At 40.9% G+C, this 20,728-nt stretch overlaps 1 protein-coding gene across 1 annotated transcript in view; it reads right to left on the minus strand.

Moving 5' to 3' along the window:
* Positions 1 to 7,542: 7,542 nt before the first annotated feature.
* Positions 7,543 to 20,728, minus strand: part of NUAK1 (NUAK family kinase 1) — a 119,799-nt gene continuing 106,613 nt past the window's right edge. The window contains exons 5-7 of the mRNA XM_063927734.1: positions 16,381 to 16,500; positions 15,007 to 15,139; positions 7,543 to 12,490 (exon numbers count right to left, since the gene is read on the minus strand). Coding sequence (XP_063783804.1) covers positions 11,358 to 12,490; positions 15,007 to 15,139; positions 16,381 to 16,500 — 1,386 coding nt within the window. The 3' untranslated portion in view covers positions 7,543 to 11,357. The remainder of the gene's footprint in view (positions 12,491 to 15,006; positions 15,140 to 16,380; positions 16,501 to 20,728) is intronic.

Consider the following 20,728-nt stretch of genomic DNA (forward strand, 5'->3'; position numbering starts at 1 on the left):
ATTCTGGAAGGTAAGCCAGTTAAGGGTTTGTAGGAGATGCAAGGTGGACGTAGTGCATTTGGTGCAGAAGATGAGCCGGGCTGCAGCATTGAGGATAGATTGGAGTGGAGAGAGGTAATTGTCAGGAATGCCAGTTAGGAGGAGATTACAGTAGTCCAGTCTGGAAATGACCAGTGAGTGGATAATGGTCTTAGGCATCCTGGGTGAGAAAGGGTCTAATCCTGGAAATATTTTTGAGATGAAAATAGGTTTGTAAGAAGTGCTGAATGTGTGGCTTGAAGGAGAGGAAGGATTACTCCAAGACAGCGCACTTGGGGATTAGAGGAGATACTTGTGCCATCAATAGATAATAAGATTGTGGGAGGTGAGGTTGTGTGGGAGGGTGGGAAAATTATCATCTCAGTCTTAGACATGTTGAGTTTAAGAAAGCGCTGGGGCATCCAGGAAGAGATAGCAGGGAGACAGTTTTAGATACGAATGAGAAGAGCAGGGGAGAGGTCAGGGGAGGAAAGGTAGATTTGAATGTCATCAGTATAGAGATGATATTGGAAGTTAAAAGAGCTAATGAGTTCACCAAAAAAGGATGTATAGAGAGAGAAAAGGTGAGGACCAAGAACAGAACCTTGGGGGACACCTACAGTTAGTGGAAGTGGGGGGGGGAGCGTCATGAGAGGAGACAGAGAAGGAAAGATTAGAGGTAGGAGGACAGTCAGGAGAGGGCAATATCATGCAGAGCAGGGAAGTGAAGGATTTGCAGAAGGAGAGGATGGTCCACAGTGTCAAAAGCAGCAGAGAGGTCAAGAAGAATAAGCAGCGAGTAGCGGCCCTTAGATCTGGTTGCATGAAGGTCACTGCAGACTTTGTGGGGGCAGTTTTACTGGTGTGAAAAGAATGGAAACCAGACTGGAATGAGTCTAGCAGAGAGTTGGATGAAAGAAAGGCAGTAAGGCAGTTGTAGACAATACACTCAAGGAGTTTGGAGGTAAAAGGGTCGGTAGATGGAGAGGGTGTTTGGATCAAGGATAGGTTTTTTAAGAATAGGGGAGACAAGAGCATGCTTGAAGGCACAGGGGACAGTGCCTGATGAGAGGGAGAGATTGAGAAGGTGGGCAAGATGGGAACAGGCAGGAGAGAGGTAGCGGAGGGGATAGGGTCAAGTGAGATGGTGGTGGTGGGGGGGAATGGTTGAGGGCCATGACTTCCTCACCAGATACATGGGAGAAAGAGGTCAGAGTTGGTGAGAGGGAAGGGGAGGGGTGGTAAGGGATGGGAGGTGGCTGGTTGGCGACGGTCTGGTGGGATATGATGTCTTGATGTATGGAGTCAATCTTGGATGTGAAATAAGTGGAAAAGTTAAGAGCAGACAGGAGAGAGGAGGTGGGGGTGGGCAGATGAGGGAGTTGACAGTGGCAAAGAGGCACCAGGGTGGAAAACTGGGAGGAGATGAGTATTTTGAAGTATGATTGTTTAGCAATGGAAAGGGCAGTACTGTCGGACGAGTGCATATGTTTGAATGGAGGAAGCCTGCCTTAGAGTGTGGTAGATGGATGCACTTTCTAACAGCAGCCCAAATAGCGACACACCAGTCCAGGGTCTTTGGTGCAAAAAGAATCAGATATTTAAATTTGCAGCAAAAGTACAACAAAACATAAACATAAATCCTAAACTGTCTGAACACTAACTATACACAAATGCTTTCCTCTCTATGAGAGAGACCTACTGTCCAGCTTACCAAAACAGCAGTTCAACACAGCACTCACTTCAGGCAGTAATGATATCTCTCTCTGCAAGCCAGCAGCTTGCTCCCCAGGCAAATGAGAGATTTCCTATCTAGGCTGACATGCTTTTATCACACCCATGAAGGTGTTTGCACTGTTTAGCCTTCTCTGAGGCTACAGGCCTTCAAGACCTGTCTGGCTGTAATGTATGGAGGCCCACCCTCTCTCTCCATTCATACCCCAGGACAGCTTTTACTTAAATCCCAAATAAATATAGTGTATATTTCTAGTTTAAAACAACCCCTCCTTTTCAGAGGGGGTATTACTAATTTGATTGAGCAGCTTTTATTTTACGCTTCAGCTAATACCCCTTTTCCACTATAGCACGGGTCGCAGCCGTGTCGCCTGACATGGCTGCGACTCGTGCTACAGCCCTTTTCAGACAGCGCTCACCAACCCGGCATATTGCCGGGTTGATGATGCTGCTAGTGACGCGGCAGGGGCACCCTCCCTATACACTGTGAACGGGAGCCGTGTCACCTCGACACGGCTCCCGTTCACACTAGACAGCTAGCCGGGTTGAACACGTGTTCAACCCGGCTAGCTACCCGGGTAGGATTCCCGGATCACTTGATCCGGGAATTTGCCGGGGGACCAGTTTCCACTAGGGAAAAACACGGGTAAATGCGCGCCCCCGCGCATTTACCCGTGTTTTAAGGAGCTAGTGGAAGAGGGGTATTAGAGAGGCACAGATAGAACCTGCATTTGGAGATCATGTAGTGGAGGACCTATGGGTGACTCCTGGTAAGTTGGCTCTCAATTTACATATATTTTTTTGCGCTATTATCATATAGCCTTACAGTAGACAATTATATGGCCCAGATTGGGTATTGTTATCTTGCAGTGTAGGGACCTCTAATATCAGAGAAGCCTTGACGTTGGTCTGGAGGCTTACCATAGTTTTGCAAACATATGTAACTAATATCTCAGAATTATCTACTAACATGTATTTTTTCAACTCATATTACTAATGCTCCTTGGGTGCTGGTGAAATCTGTTTTGTGTTTTTATATATATATATATATATATATATATATATATATATATATATACAAAAAAGAACCCTTTTCACGCGCTTCAGAGAGCAGCACCTCACGGTAGAACCCCTATTAGTGGGAACAGCCGTAATGTGGACAAGAATAAAAACCAGAGGGCGCTAGAACATCAAAAGCAATGCCCATAATGAAGTCCACATGCAATTAAAAAGGTAAGTTTCGATATATTCCCAACAAATTTCCTATAGGACTTGATTGAAATCCCAGCCTTGTGTGGGTATTCAAGTTTTTGGATCAGCGCTTTATTATGCTCAGCAGAGTATTTTTCCTGAAAGATACCCTCTCACCAAGAAAACATAGACACCCCAAATAGGCGCATAGCCTTTGATTAGTAAAATATCCGTGTTTATTTGTAACATCCAACATAAAATATATAATGTATAACAATTTCCATATTATATACAAGATGTTTAGAAGGAAACCAATGTTACACTGGGACAGATGTAAAGACAAGTGCCACCGACCACCCCAGGGTGTGAGCTCAGTGGTAGGGACTCTCCAATGCAAACAGGATATCCTAATCACCTTTTTAAACCCTACGCATTTCGTCCATTAGCAGGACTTCCTCAGGGGTACAAAAATCTTTAAAAGAATCGAAAAAATGGTGTCAAACAAGTTTAAATGATACATCAATATGTGGTGAAGGGCATAAAAGAGGAAATTTATACCATACACACCTAAAAAGTACGGAGGATATTTATAATAATAAAGGGCTGCCAATAGGCAGAAATGTTGTTGCCTAAATAGGGGAGGCATATATGATATTGGGATATTAGTTCCATCTCTATATGGAAATAGCGGCAATTTTCATACATAGAGATACATACCAAGATAACAAGGAAGATAGAATAACTTTACTGGCCAGGCAGACTTTTTAGATGATGTAAACACTCTAAATACAGAGATTAATTACGTCACAAAACTTTTATAGTTGTTTCTAAATTATTATTTCTAAAAAAAGGAGAGTTTATCTTACTTTTGTACATACCCCAATGTTGTAGTTATTTTACAAAGGGGAAGATAGTAATTCCTATTTGTAACCACTGGTCAAACACGTCTCAAGGGATCAGGAGGCACCTATATTTAAGGGTTACTTCCATTAAACATGTATAACTATATAAGAATGTGACTATGTGATACTATATAAGAGTGTGACTATGTCCTTTACCATTATTAAGATACAGTATACATAAACAATCATATTCAACTTTGTTTCTCCAGATAACATTATTACCAAAAATGATTCATTTTAACAAAAGAATCCAAAAACTCGAATACCCACACCAGGCTGGGATTTCAATCAAGTCCTATAGGAAATTTGTTGGGAATATTTGGATACTTTCCTTATTAATTGCATATGGACTTCATTATGGACAATTGTTTATGAAGTTCTAGCATCCTCTGGTTTTTATTCTTGTCTAGTGTATATATATATATATATATATACAGTTCTCGAAGTGTAAATTTTGAAGTGGGGGTATGCAAAAGTCAAGGATGTAATTATGCGCGCGTTGTAGGCGCGCGCTCCAGAAAGGGGGCATGTCCATCCAAAAAGGGGCGTGGTCACCCAATAGGGGCGTGTCCCATGTAGTAGAACCCCTTATACTATCTAGTACTGGTGCCCCTTTCACATTATAGCACACTGAATGATCCAAAATTCACACTATAGCACAATGAATGATCCAAAATTCACATTATAGCACACTGAATGAGCCGAAATTCACATTATAGCACACTGAATGAGCCGAAATTCACATTATAGCACACTGAATGAGCTGAAATTCATATTACGACACACCGAATGAGCCAAAATTCACAATATGCCACACTGTATGATCCACAATTCAGGAACAGGGAGGGAGTGAAAGCAGGGACAAAGAAAGTGGCGACAGAGAGAGTGACAGCAGGGACAGAGAGAGTGACAGCAGGGACAGCAGCGACAGGGAGTGTGACAGCAGCGACAGGGAGAGTGACAGAGTGACATAGGGAAGCAGGGGAACATTACCTAATGAGATGAACAGCGGAGATGCGGAAGGGACTGTGGTTGGCAGCTGTGCAGAGGTGAAGTCGGCAGCGGTGAAGCCCATGGGCAGCGGTTAGAAGGAGACGTTTGGTGCGGCGGCGGTGAGGTACCTCTGACCGCTGCCATTTGTGGTCAGCGGCGGTGAGCAGCAGAGAGCCTAGAGCCAGGGGCAAATGGAGGAATTTTAGAGGGGGGTTTCCGGATACAGTATGTGCACACATGAAGGGTGGGAGACAGGAAGAGAGACATGGCAAGAGAGAGAAAGGAACATGAGAAAGAGACATGACAAGATATGGCGAGAAAGTGAGAGAGGCATGGGAAGGGAGAGAGGAAAATTGCGCGGAAGAGACATGTCGAGAGAGATGTGGCAAGAGGAAGATAGAAACATGGCAATAATGAGGTGGCGAAAGTGAGAGAGAGAGAGAGACATGACGAGACAGACATGGCAAGAGAGACACATGGCGAGCGAGAGAGGCACGTGAGGGGAGATAGAGACACGGTGCGAAAGACGTGGCGAGAGAGAGATATGGCAAGAGAGAGTGACATGGCGAGTGAGATAGTGAGAGAGAGAGGGGCATGGTGAGAGACAGATAACGAGATAGACATGGCGAGAGAGAGAAATGGTGAGAGATGTAAAAGAAAGAGTAAGAGCGCACTACATGGAGAGAGAGCTACTGTGAATGGTGAGTTGGGGAGAGAGAGCTACATAGAGACCATTGCCCCCCCCTCCCTCCCTCTTCCATAAACAAACAGCACAGCTGACCCAAACTGGCCACCCCAGCACCCCCAGCCCTCTATAGACTGCAGCACAACATGCCAGCAGCGAGCCCGACTGTGACTCACTACCAGAGACGTCGGAACAGGGGGGGGCAAGGGGGCAGCTTGACACCCTCAAACATGAAGGAGGCGCGGGGGAGCGCTTACGTCCGCATCCCCATGAGCGGCTTCTACTTAAAAAGTAGCTTACTGTAGCAGGCAGGGTGCGGTGTCCATTCTCTACTGGCCGGCTGTCTCTTCACACTAATGTATTACAGGGAGGAGGCATGGCTGTAGCCCCGGAATGCCACGCTTCCTCCCAGTAATACATCAGTGAAGAGACAGTCAGCAAGTAAAGAAGGGACAGCGCACCCTGCCTGCTACAGTAAACTACTTTTTAAGTAGACGCCGCCGCCGCAGAAGTAACCGCTCCCCCGCACTAACACGGGGGAGGGGAGAGTAGGAGGAGAGAGACCGGCACCGCAGCAGGTTTTAATTCTAACTTGCCTGCCTGTTCCCCCATGGCGCCCCTGCTCAGTACAGACATAGCGGAGCTGCTGCAGCTGAGCTCCGGCGGACATACCCGTAGTGTATAGTCACCGCCGATCTTTTGCAGAACAGGTGACTATACACTACGGGTACGTCCGCCGGAGCTCAGCTTTGTAGTGAGAGTCAAACTTGCCTCACAAGTCCGGCGCCGGGCAGGGACGGGAGCAGCATCCTTAGTGCAGCAGGATGGCCACTTCCCTCGCCTCCTGCTGCACACGCTTTCAATTAATAAAAAAAAAAAAGACTTCCGGGTTCAGTGGTAAGAAGTGGCGGTATACCATACCGCCGTATACCGCCCCACTTCAACCACTGTATGTATGTATATATATATATATATATATATTTCTATACCTTGCTGAACTGACAACAAAGCAGCACCTCTGGTGGGGGTGACATTGAGCTCCCTGATCACTGGTGCTAGCAGTGATTGACACACACTGGGGGAAAGAGCAAACTGGGCAATGTCTTCGAATTGCCACGGACACTGCTGTCAAAGCCACAGCTTGCCGTACTTCAGCTGCTGGGTGGTGGGACATGGCCACAGTTCATAGTGATGCAGGGAATGCTGCTTAGTGTGCTGCATGCCTATTTAAATAAATTAGTTTTTTTTTAATTTACAAAATAACACTTCTTTAGGTATATATGTTGTCATGTGTATGCTAATTTTAGCACAGTGTTGTGCATAACTTATTACTATTGTCAGCAACACGTTAGTTTAACATTTTACATGTATGCATTGTGTTTACACCATGACCCTTAAAGCCTGCCTAACATTATTCTGGCAGAATAGAACAAGAAACAAACATCCCAGTTTTGTGCCGACATCGATGTGTAAGAGCGCAATGTTGCGTTAGCAGCTATGCATGCAATGACAATAGGCTTTTGCAATGGGGTTTTATATTGGCAGATGAGATTGTAAGTTTGGCTAGAGATGTTCGCAGATTTGCGATTGCGATCGCAATTAGTGTGTGTTCAGTCGCAATTACAATCTGTGCTGAATGAAACTCATTATCCTTTATTTATAGGGTGGCACTCAAATCTAAATTGCTGTGTAAAAATCTGCCCAGTATTTGTGGGTTATATGCAAAGCAGACAGTATTTACTCTGCATGCCAAAAATAAATAAATGTATTTGCATCTCATCTCAGAATCAATAGCTAAATTTTCAGACCTCCACAGGTAAAATACAATGTGCATTTGTGTGTACATATTTAAAGGATAGAGGACAGTGAAACGAGATGAAAATGAGGGAGACCAAGAAAATAACATGGCTTTTTTCTAAAAAAAATTTCTTGAATGTTAAGAAATATGGCATTGCAAATATGAAAATATCTCTTTATAGAACAAAGACGTAACACAACTAATACAACAGACTACAGGTAGACATTTTGATCACATATTTTTATTCAATAAAAAAACAATCAGATAAAAATACCAACATTAAGGTGGTTAACACTTTGCAGGCAGCTTCCTGCTGAAGTCCAAAATCACCTATGATCAATAAACAAATTATTGGCATACGTTGCACCAATTAAATTACACCAAATATATTATACTTTTGAAGTTGATTTGAGAACAATAAATAAAAGGCAGATTCAAATAAGAATCACAATTGCAATACAAAAAAAAATATTAAATTAAATCACAATACCAATTATAATGTGCAGTCAAGTTTTTTTTTCCTCTTCTAGGAATGAAAACATGCCAGTAAGTCCCATAATAACATTTCCAGTTTGGCAATAAGCAGTTAATTGCTCAGTCACATAATTGTTAATTTATGAAATAATAAGACCTGGGCAAACACAATCTGCACAAAGTACCAGTTCTTTGGTAGCAAGCAAGTTCAAGAAACAGAGTACATTCATATGAGAAGTACAGTATGGCCTCTAGTTACCGCTAGCTGTATATATACTTTCCATATATTATAGACATATAGATAAAAGACCTTAGAGAATGAGAATAGCATATATGAATAGAAAATAAAAAAAACATATTAAAACTCTTACACATATTGCTATATACAGAGACAGAACCTATAGCTATAACCTAAATGTTATATTTATTTCTGAGTTGAGTGTTAAAGTCTGTTCATGAAAACTGCAAGATCACAAAAGCTTTCACAAACATACTGTTACTTTTACAAACAGTAATACGAAATAGAGAAATACCTATAGCTTCATGCAATATTTGAAAATGTAGAAACACCAATAGAATCAGATTATAGGTGCACAAATACAAGTACATGTAACATGCTTTTAACATGTTATGTACAGACTCAAAGAATACAAAAATAACACAATAAATAGCATAATTATGTGCATATATTAGAATAGCTATAAAATATAGTTATAGGGAATACTCGTATGCAAAAAAAGTAATTGTAAGATACATGCCAAATGGAAAAAAAGGTTTGCACATGATTAAGAATTTCTGGGAGATTTATCAACGAGGGATATTCTTGTTATCACTCATTAATAATCTTAAATAGTGCTCCAACCAATCAGCTCCTCACTGCCGTGTGTTTAAAAAATAACAGGAGCTTATTAGATGGAGCACAATTTAAGATTAGTAACAACTCAAGTGATAATAAGAATATCACTTGTTATTAAATAAGCCCCTAACTTCTTTCTACCACAGTGCCTCTTAAAACTAACGTCGCTCCCTGTATCTAGAGTCCCCAGGTGTCATAGGTTCAGCATGTGGTGTTATGAAGAACAGTCAGCAAGAAATCAATAGCCAGGGGAAACTGCTTTTTCTACTTGGCTTTCTCAATTCCAACTCTCAGTTGTTAAAGTAGTGTTGTTACCCATCCGTAGAGGTGAAGTCTCTGGCTGTCAGTAGTGCTAGCATTAGGAGGTGCGAGATGAGGGAGAATGCAACAGTTTTAATATAAGTTTATTGCAAAATACTTTTTTTGTGTATTTTGGCATGTACATTACAGACAAACTGTATTTTAGAATGCTTCCCAAGTTCAGACATTCATTTATGTTGCCTCATCTATTGTGCATATGTGGCTTCATCAACTATACTGTTAAATGTTATTATTCTGTATAAAATATTAATATATTTTTATTCAGCACTGTTAAAGTTATGCATGATCTTTCCACACAGGATACTATAGATACTTATCTTTGGAGCATGGAAATACAGCTATAGATCATGCATGACTAAACTAGATTGACCAATCAGAAATTACTTAATAATTTGATATATATTGTTTACATGAGCACTCTTTAATGACATGTGCAATTCAGTTTTACAATCCTGTATTGTTTGCCCAGGCCTATCATACTTTCAACATGAGCATGTTTTCAAGAAATCCAGTTGGCCACAGAAAGCCCTTTATGGTAGAAGTTACCCCTTTTCTCGCCCACATCCTCAGTTTACCAGCGCTTACATCATACCTCCTTACCTTCCATGATATAAAATACTCCTTTATTTATTTGCCATCCATACACTTTCCACTTGCCATCTCAAACCCATTTCATAAAACACATTACAGTGTTCTGCACATATGACTTTTCTACTTGCCATGAGCCCACTTCTATTCGACATTCTATAAACAACCTGATCCAAGGTCACATATCCTATGCTAAACCCATAAATATTCCACATATTTTATTTGCTGACAGTGAAAGTATAGAAACTTGAGCTGTATGTTCTGCTGAGTATTTGCCAACAAAAATGGCTGTAATAGGCTCTTCATGTGAAACACATCTGGAAGTGTGTCTATGCTACCATTCAACCAAGGAGAGTGCCCCTTTCATTTTTAGCTAATGGTTCTCAAACTTTATTTGGCATATATTTGTAAATGTACTTTAAATCCTAAAGAAAACATGTAAAAGGGGAACACCCATAACAGAGACAGATTGGGCACCTGACAACTTTCACCACATTTATGAGTTTGGTGGACTTTTTAAAAAACTCCATAAATTATGGAAAGGCCAACATAATAAGCATCAATAGTGCCAACTAACTCATTTAGCTTTTGTTACAGTATTTTGACTATTAATGATGGAAAATCCATACTGTGCTATATCTCTAACACTGTCTGCTTTCTCTGAATTTAGACAAATTGTTTCCAGTTACATTGGAAATCACAGCACTGATATACTCAGAGGTGGCGCTTCAGCGCAGTCCAAAATTCAAATGGGGTACACACACCAATTGCCAGTGAGTCAGTTTGAACTGACAGTTGGTGTGGCTCCCCTATTTGAATTTTAGACTCTGCTGCAGCCACACCTCCATAGACGCCACTGCATATACTCCCGATCAGGATACACTCTTGGCGGGATGGTATGAAGTCCAAGTTCGGCGGCCGTGTGGGATGCCGACCGAACGCGGAAGTTTTTTTAAAGGGGCAATGAATGACAAGGCTAAACCATGCCTTATAAATGATTGCTCCTTTGAAAAAAACATCTGAGTTCAGCCAGCATCCCGCACGGGAGCCGAACTCGAACTTCATTACATCCAACTTTCTATCTCTACTAACCTGCATAGGGCATATAATTAAAAGTTAAGTAAAAAAATAGAAAATAGAGGAAGCAAATCCAAAATGGATATCTTAACATATTATTAAATGCATTACTTTAAAAAAAACATCTAAAGAATCACAGCATTTAATGTTTAGGGAAATTAAGATATTCAATATTGAAAAAAAATTCAATTTGTTTAAAATAATACAATACTTTTCAATTCGATTTTACACACTATATGGCCCATCCAGTTATATAAATTACTATGACAGTTTTACAGTATCTAGGTCACTACAAAGTATCACCAAATTCAGCTTTACAAGGAACGATTTAGTGTAAGAAACAAACATTTTTGTATAAAAACAGTCACATAGTCATATAAAACTATCAGAACTTTTATAAAACCCAACCCAATAAAATGGAGCACAAGAAAAAGTTAACATCTTCAAGAACCTTAATATTAAATATATATATACAGAGAGAGAGAGAGAGAGAAAGAAAGAAAGAAAGAAAGAGGGAGAGAAACTTGGTTAAATTATAGAAGTACTGCTCTGACAGTGTAAAACTACTATAATCTCTAAATTATCAATGCTTCAATCCTGAAGATACAGAGTGGAAATGTATGTGCACTGTTTCGGTGTGTTACTATGGTGAGTGCTTTTCCAGACTTATCACTGTCAGCAAAGTAACTTCCTGGCCATAAACATTTTGCTTTTCTGTGACTAATTGACCTTGTTGCAGATTTCTAAAGCATTTTTATAAACCTGAGTGACATCATCCATATCAGCGAGTAAAGAAAAACTGCTGTCAGCAAAGCGATTGCGGTAACGTTTCAGGTACTGTGGACGAGGACTTTTCTGAAGTCCCTCAAAATCCTTGACAAAAAGGATATTTTCAGCTGAAACACAACTACGTATTCTCTGCCTGTTTTGTCTGCCAGCTGTCAATTCAAGCAAATCAAAAGAGTCATTTGACAGGACACTGTCATCGCTAATCACACTAGATGGACGACTGTAGCTTCTGGACAGTCCTTCGACAGACACAAGTCCTTGTTCCATAGATTCCAGTGATGCTGTGCCTTGCTTGGCCACTGAGGAATCTGTTTTGCTACTGGAATATTTACTGTTGTATTTTAAGATGCCTTTCCGCCTATATGAAAGGCTGTGTGACACTGTTCGCTTTGTGTCATTAACAACTTGACATGTATCACTGCCCTCTGTTCCATCATTGTCCAGCAGTTCTGAGGACTCACTTCTCTCTGGTGATGAGTAGTAGCCAGACTCTCTCTGCTGAGTCTTTTTCAAAATACCCTTCTTTGGCAGAGGCGTGGACTGCTTTCCACCACACACTACTGGCTTATCAAGCTCCTGTGTATTGTTACATGCATTAGTGAGCAAGTTTTCACTTTCAATTTTGTATGCAGGTGACAATACGGGGCTGATCACACCCTCAATATAACCAGCACTGTGGCACCGATGCTCACTATTGCTTCTCTTCTTCAAAATACTTTTAGGTCTTTTTGATATGGATGTTTCTTCAGATCCATCTTGCAAAGACTGTGCAATGTCATTGCCCTTCTTGGATTTCTTCAAAGATCTCTGCCGCTCAAGTGATACTTCTGATGGCTTAGAAACTAACTTGCTTTTGCTTTCAGACTCCGTCTGCCGGCTAGTGGCGCGGTGCTGCCAATCAATGAACCTGGCAAGTAATGGCGATTCTGAGTCCCTCAAGACATCACAGTCACATACACTACTTTTGTAGCTCCAGTTAACCCACCAATGATTTGCAATGTCTTCAATGGTTGCACGACGCTCTGGGTTAACCATCAACATCCATCTAATTAGTCCACGGGCATCTGAAAATATAACATTTAAAGGACAACATAAATACCTTATTACATAAACATGCACGCTATTAATGTGTTATCATATTAGAGCAGACATTAAAACATAGGGCCAAACAATCTTTGCATTACGTTTCATAGTTAGCATGGTCCTTGAAATTGAAACATCTTAAAAAAAAAATTAACTGAACTGTAAGTAAAGTATCAATGCACATTATTATATAGCAATTATGTATATATACAGATGCATTGCCACGGAAAGAATAACAATTGAGTCTGGTACAATAAAATGGCTACTTCAACAGCCTAACAGCACTAGAAGCTTGGCATCCAGGCTTGAACCATAGCCATATTAGGAAGAACTTTTTTCTTTTATAGCTATATATATATATATATATATATATATAGCAAAGAAAAAGGCGGCACTCGAAGTCAGCAAAAACATGCAAAAAAGAGCGTTGAAATTTCGGGGACGTGCTCCCCTTCCTCAGAACTGCTGCAGTACTATATATTTATATATATATATATATATATATATATATATATACATACACATATATATATATATATATATATACACAAGAAGAAAACCACAGCACTCACCACCCCAGAAGCGGGGCACATCAATGCACCTACCACTCATAGGGTGAGATTCAAATGATGTTTGAAAAGTCAGTTGGGAGTCTGTTTTTTCCTATCTAAAAAATTGACACCCAACCGACTTTTCAAACATTTGAATTCCACCCATAGCATACCTCCCAACTGTCCTGATTTTCGCGGGACAGTCCCGTTTTTTGGCGACTGTCCCGCTGTCCCACCCGCGGGCCGCAGTGTCCCGCGGTGGGGGGGGGCAGTTGGGAGGCTCTGTCTATCGCTGCCCTGCTTAACAGAGCAGCGTTGAATAGACGCTGTGCGCATGCGCACAGCGTCTATTCAGGGGAGTCAGAGGGAGAGGGGGCATGCTAGTGGCTCACAGAGCGCTGGGCATGCCCCCTCAGTGATGAAAATGGGGGCGTGGCTCACGATCGAGTGTCCTCCGCGAGGCCACACGTGTGTCCCTCTTTGGGGAAACACAAAGTTGGGAGGTATGCCATAGGATGAGGTGCATGTAACACAGCACTCGCCACCCCAGAAGCAGGGTACACACCTGCACTTACCACTTATAGGGTGGGGTGCATGTAGCCCATGACCACATCACTCAAATACATACAAACAATACATATTAAAACTCTGTTATAGTGTAGGACCTGCATGAAGGTGGGGTACCTTGGCGATCGGTTTGCAGGCTTCCATGCATTGGCCAATCCACTAACTAAACCCCCATCATTTATTTATTGAAGTGTTGAGGTTAAGTGAGCTTACTTGGGTGAGTGCGGGGTTCTCTGTTTGTATATATACATATATACTCAAAGTTTTATAAGGCGGAACTCTGGGTACAATTTATACAGAAGTTAAACTGGTACAAGTACTCCAAGTTCGTTTCTATTTTTTTGAAGTTGTAACTTTGACCTGAGGAGGTTGAGGAGGTCTTGTTATACCAGTTTATGTCTTTATATAGTGTATGCAGACTGCCACCTTACAAAACTTGTATAATTTAAAGGAGGCTTAGTGGTCAGCACTGGATCTATCTATCTATCTAGGCTTAACATACTACAGTATCCCTTTCAACTAGGACACTCATGAATTAAACAGGCTCTGTGCATTTCTTGAGAACCTGTGTAATTTATTAGTGTCGCTGTTTAAAGGGATAGTATGGTAAGTCTAAATATATAGTCCAAAGCTGCCGGCACTCACAGTAACTGAGACAGCCAATTCAAATACATGAATAACCAACCCCCCCCACCCCCCACCCCCCCGATAAAAATTATCATATATATATATATACATATATACATATATATATATATATATATATATATATAGACATAAATCAGGAAAGGGAGCAGACGTGAGGGTAGGGGCAGAAATAACAAGTGGGAGGCTCTGGACTAAAATTATTTATGAAATACAAAGACATGATATGCTGAAAAATCAGAGTCTGAATTATATACTGGACACTTGGGGGGAGATTCAAATGTTTGAAAAGTCGTTTGGGTGTCTGTTTTTTTTTTTGTCAATTAGATAGGAAAAAACAGACTCCCAACTGACTTTTCAAACATTTGAATCTCCCCCTTGGAGTCTTTATTGTATGCTGGATTTTTGTGGCTTTTATGTTTATTTGCTTGCCACACTTTTTAATGTAACGCTAACAGGGAGGTGCATTGCTCGATTGTACTACGTCATATAGCACAGATCAGCCTGATGCAATTTGTAGAATAGAACCACACTCCTGTGAAAAGTAAAGGTAAACAGACAAAGCATGCAGCATTTATCCCTTCTCAAAGGTGCGATGAGTGGACATAATGTAATGACTTGCCCTAGAAGCTAGTTTGTCTACAGCTGCCAGTAATTTATGGTCTGAATAGTATGTTATGTTCTTCTAACCCAACTAATAATGTAAGCATGCCAATTTTATTTCATGTTATTACCTGAGGGCTGCGTTGGTTCTCGATATTCTCCACTGCTTATTTGCCTAATTAGGTTCTTGTGATCAAACCCATCAAATGGCATGGTTCCATAAACAAGAGTATACAGGAGAACACCAAGTGCCCAGCTGTCAACCTGTAATTGAAAATAATGTACAGTATTTCAGGAATATCAAGCAATAGCATAAAGACAAATGTGTTTTAACTAATACAGTACAACATTAATCTGCAATTTTGAGCTGGTGGCCACTATTTCAGAGGTACATTGTGCAGAATGTTGCATAATTTATTTACTAAGCCTTAGAGAGAGATAAAGGGGTCTATTCATGAAGCAGTGAAAAGAATGGAGAAGTGAGCCTATGCAGAAGTTGCCCATGGGAACCAATTAGCTGCTCTGTACAATTGTGGTATGCAAATTCTAAATGTTATTTCAATGCTGATTGGCTGCCATGGACAACTTCTCCACTGGCTCACTTCACACTTTTCACTGCTTCATGAATAGACCCCAAAGTGGACAGAGCTAAAGTACCAACCAACCATCTACTAACTGTCATTTTTTAAACTCAACCACTAACCTAGCAGTTAGGCGCTTACTGGCTGGTACTTTATCTACCTATAGAACTTTAACAGATGTTACTGTTAACTCACATCCTATGTGATGGGTTGGTGTACAGTGAAGGGCCCCATACACTAGAACGATCTCATGTCGGATCACCCCAGCAGCCTCCCGGGGGGCAGGATACATCAGATGCTGCCCATTTGCATACAATATATCTTGGCGATCCTGGGCGATGCCAAGCCATGCCCCCAGGTCGGACCAGATTGAATGTGCAGCACATTCAATCTGGAGGATCCGATCCGATGCTCACGGGAATGCCCATCGGATCGGATCGGTTCGGGAAAACCTCTAAAATTCCCGATTTCAGCCGACATATCGGGCCGAATGCCCGAATTGGGCTGAAATCGGGCATTATCGCTCTAGTGTATGGGGCCCTTGAGTATTCTGACCCTGACCTGCCAGTGCTGGGATCTTGACATGGGTTTAATGCTCCTTAGATAATTTTACTCATGAGGGTGTTATAACTGTAAACATGCCAGTAAGTGCCATTTTGTCTATATCGACATTTTCCAGATATTGACATTTATGATGTCAACATTTTACAATGTCAAAATAACTGAGACATTCTGATGTCAACATTATAAATGTTGAGATAGTGACTGACAACTATATGATGCATATAATTTTTACACAAAAGCATGTTTTTTCTGTTTCATTAAACTTAATAGTATTTTATTAGACGTAACTTTGTATAATTTCTTTTACCTCAATCACAATCACAATTATCAAAAGAAAAAAAAATAGTAGCTATCCTTTACCTCAGGCCCACGATAAGGTCTTCCATTAACTATTTCTGGGGATGCATAAAGTGGACTACCACAAAATGTCTGCAGAAATTTGTCTTTCTGGTAGAGATTCGACAGGCCAAAATCAGCAATCTGCATGGAAGAAAAAAAGAAAGTTTCAGGAAAAATGTAATCAGCAAATACATACTTGTAAAGTGGTTATACATTTTTGAGTCACAAGCTGTATAACTCAATCTGTTGGTACCATTGATGCGCTCAGTTTACCAAATTTGTTCCAAGTACTATTTACTAAGCCTTAGATGGAGATAAAGTGGACAGAGATAAAAGTACCAGCCAACCAGCTCCTAACTGTCATGTCACAGGCTTTGTTTGAAAAATGACAGTTAAAAGCTGACTGGCTGGTACTATATCTCTCTCCAACTTATCTTCATACAAGGCTTAGTAAATAGACCCCTATGACTATTAAGGCAGATGGGATAAAAGTAGTACAGGCACAAATATGTTAGTGGGGAAAATAAACATAAACTTTATTTTGTGCAAATATGTTAGTGGTGACTAGGGAAGCCAATCACGCCTCATTTTTGTAAACCTGGGATTCAGGATTGAAAAAGTCTCAGTCCCAGGATTGAATTGCACAAATATATCCTTCCTCTCACTGCATTCCCTCTTCCTACCCCCCCCCCCCCCCCTTTCACTTACCTTTGTCCCACAATACTGATTAGAAGGCATTTCTCTTGTCGGTTGGTGCATTGACTGGTCCTCTCCCAGGCTCAACTGTCGTAGAAGAGTTGGAGTCCAGTGGTACGGCTGCCCTCAGTCACTGATTGACTGGGAACATGTCCCGCAGTCATGATGTCACCGTGCAGTGAGCTCCCAGCCTATCGGTGACTGAGAGTAATAGCATCATGGGACTAATTCTATTCTACAAGCAGCTGGGAGATCCTGAGAGGACTGGATAATGCGACCGGAACCAAGAAAGTATTATCCCACTGCCCTATGCTCAATACAGTGTGTTTTGAATCCAGTAATAATATCCAGGATTTAATTATTATAATCCTGGGAATTTTTGAGACTCAAAAACGTGCAGGATTACAGAAGACGGGATCCTGGGATTGGTTTCTCTATTGGTGACCAATGATTTCCAATTCACATTTCAATGCACAAAAGTTTCTTGCATCCAAATGAACCTTTAACAGTCAATTTGGCCACAGGTAATATAACTGCATCATCTTTAGAGGTATGTTGGATATTACTAGGGTCCACATTTGCTGTTTCCCCCTGCAGCTGACATGTTCTCCAAGGGCTCAACAAGTGGATAGACAATTTGAGCATCTTTCCCACGCTCCAGCCGAGGCAAGCTACATTGATTGGCAATTCACATACAGATCCCTTTTTTACATTTGCTTCACGACTTCACTAGAAACATTGCCTCGTCACTCAATCAGATTTTTTTTTTATAGGACTACTTTAGGACATAGGAAAAGAAGATTCCATATGAATTAAAGAGAACAATAGATTAGAAACAAGAGATTTTAGATGATGATTCATTTCAAATATAATATTACATTATGTGGTTTGTGGGTTTTTTTTACTATTAGGTATGTTTGTGTAACTCCATGGCACCGTAGGTCCTGACTTCCAGTGAATACTGGCGTTTGTAGTTCCACAAGCTTTAGCATGCTCCTTTAGCTGTGGGAAGGCTGTGAATTGTAGTTTGACATAATTTTTATTAGTCAGAAAACTGCTCATTTTTTCCACTGTCAGTTGTTAAATGAACTGAATATAGCTTTAACAATCATCAAGTTTTAAAGTAATGCAGAAAAAAAAAGTTTTTCAGATTGCCTTTAATTGGCCTGGATTCCTCTGTGCTATTAATTCTCCCTGGCTGGCTTGCAGGAAGTTGCTCTTAATCCTTTAGACGTGTGCCTTGCCAGTCAAGGAAAGAATAATGAAACACTTACACTGCTAATGAAGCTACACTGGTCTGTGACCTTTGCTAAGGTTCTCAAGAGTGCAAGTATTTTTTCTAAAATTGCACGCTATACTTTCCTTAAAAAATGACATACTTCTAAATGACATGGAATGTATGAAACATGAATTGCAAAGTGTAATATTAGATTTTTCATGAAGTGCTGTTTCAGCAGCCATATTTTCATTATGGATATTCAGGAAAAAGGTATTTACATTAAAGTACACTCCCATCCTCACAGACTGATGCTTATCAGCTTTTCCCATTAAACTTGTCAGACTTCTCGAAACAAGATTAATAGGATTTCAGATTACTTCATGGTCTTGGCACTTAAAAAGCAGTAATATAGTGAATTAATACAAGTGGGAAAATAGACAAATTACTTAAAGAAATACTAGATTTGCATGCCTGTTTCTGTAAAATAATGCACAAATGTAATATTCTTTTGTTATGCTATTCAGTAATCAGTACAGGGCAGCTAACACACACACTGGGCCTAATTCAGTAAGGATTGCTGCATGCCACCTCCTTCCTTCATGATCACATCGCATCTGTGATGTACATCGCAACGGAATGTGACGGCAGGCTGAGTAAGCCTGAGCTGTCAATCAGGCAGAGGCGTTCACTTTTGTTAAGTAAAAACGATCTATATTTCAATGCAAACTTAAAAACATGTGAAAAGAAAAAATAATATTATACATATAATCAGAAATATTAAGGGGGTATCAATTAATCGCGATCTGTTTTTGCCCGCCAGATATTGCGATTAATGACTGATGGCCATTATCGTGGTATCCAATTAGGATCCGTTTTCTTCGGCCGCAAAAAAGACCCGCGATCGCACAAGAAGATCCCATGTGTTATCGCTGCAACGGCAGCTTGCTTGTCGCGGATTATGCTTTGGGTGCCGGCTTCGGGGGGGAAGGCGGGGGGGGTGGGTGCATTGGGGCTAATTGGATAGCCCTCTGCGAACCTATTAGCGGAGGTAGATTACCGCTGCTAATATGATACCCCCCTAAGTGTATTACAATAAATGAAGAGTATGTGAATTCTAAATATTTACTTTCTCCAGTCATTTTTTTCATAGCTGTCCTTAACTTGTTTTGAGGATAATAAATGCGCCAGTACAACATTTTTCATTTTTAGAGTGATTTAAATGTTTACACAAAGCAAAAGAGGTCACTAATTTATTTCCTTTTACACATTATTTTCAGCTGAAGAATATATTTAAGTTATTTGAAAACTGCACTTAGGCTTAATTATTACACAGTGGTCAGGCATGTTAACCTTCAGTTGGAAATACAAGTTGCAGTTGTTTTTGTATTGTGTCACAGATATAGGCCCTCATTCAGCATCAGTTGCAAATGCAAATAATCACGCAGTGAGCTATTATCGACACATTGCGTATGTATACACAACGAAACGGAAGACCATGCGTACGTGCCAAGTCTGGGTTCCGTGTTCCTACTGCGAACACAGTAGCGATCGCGAACACAGTAGCGATCGCGAACACAGTAGGTGTGTCATGGGCGTTGTAATCACAATATATGAGAAACACATTGCAGAAATTGCAAATGCTTCAATCGCACAGGCGGAGTAGCTAGAGAGCCGCGCAGACTGTGGAAGTATTGATGGCAGCAGCAAAAGTTCTGATGGTCAAGCTAATAATTGCAAAATTGCACTGTGGTAAAATATGCTCATTTTAGCAGTGTTGTGCATAACTTATTACTATTATAGTTACTTTAACATTTTACATGTATGTACATATATGTATTGTGTTTATGTCCCTTAATGCCTGCCCAACATTATTCTGACAGAATAGAACAAGAAACAAACCATCCCAGTTTCATGCTGAAATAGATGTGTAAGAGCTGTGTTTATTGTTGTAATTTTAAGTGAATATACGCCATGTTGCATTTGCAGTTATGCATGCAATGGGACGGGCTATATTTGCAATGGGGTTGTATAATCGCAGATGAGATTGTGGGTTTAGCTAGAGGTCTTCGCAGATATGTGATTGATATCGCAATCAGTGCACGTTCAGTCGCATGTACAATCAGTGCTGAATGAGGGCCATAGTTGCTTGGCTCGAACTTTGAGTAATTTTTGCATTGTTTACAATTTTTAAAAAAATGGCATGTACAAATGGAGCCACGCTAATCGTGGCTCCATCTGTGCCTACTCACACTCGGCGAGGCGGACCGCTGGGAGCAAACGGGGCGCATTCACTTTGAATGGGGCGCATGCGCTTTGAATGGCGCGCATTCACTTTGAATGGAGTGGCTCCATCTGTGCCTACTCACACTCGGCGAGGCGGACCGCTGGGAGCAAACGGCGCACGCGTGCGTTGTAGATGCGCATGCGCCCCATTCAAAGTGAATGGGAGCATCT

This window comes from Pseudophryne corroboree, chromosome 6 (assembly GCF_028390025.1).
Source record: "Pseudophryne corroboree isolate aPseCor3 chromosome 6, aPseCor3.hap2, whole genome shotgun sequence".
NCBI lineage: Eukaryota > Metazoa > Chordata > Amphibia > Anura > Myobatrachidae > Pseudophryne > Pseudophryne corroboree.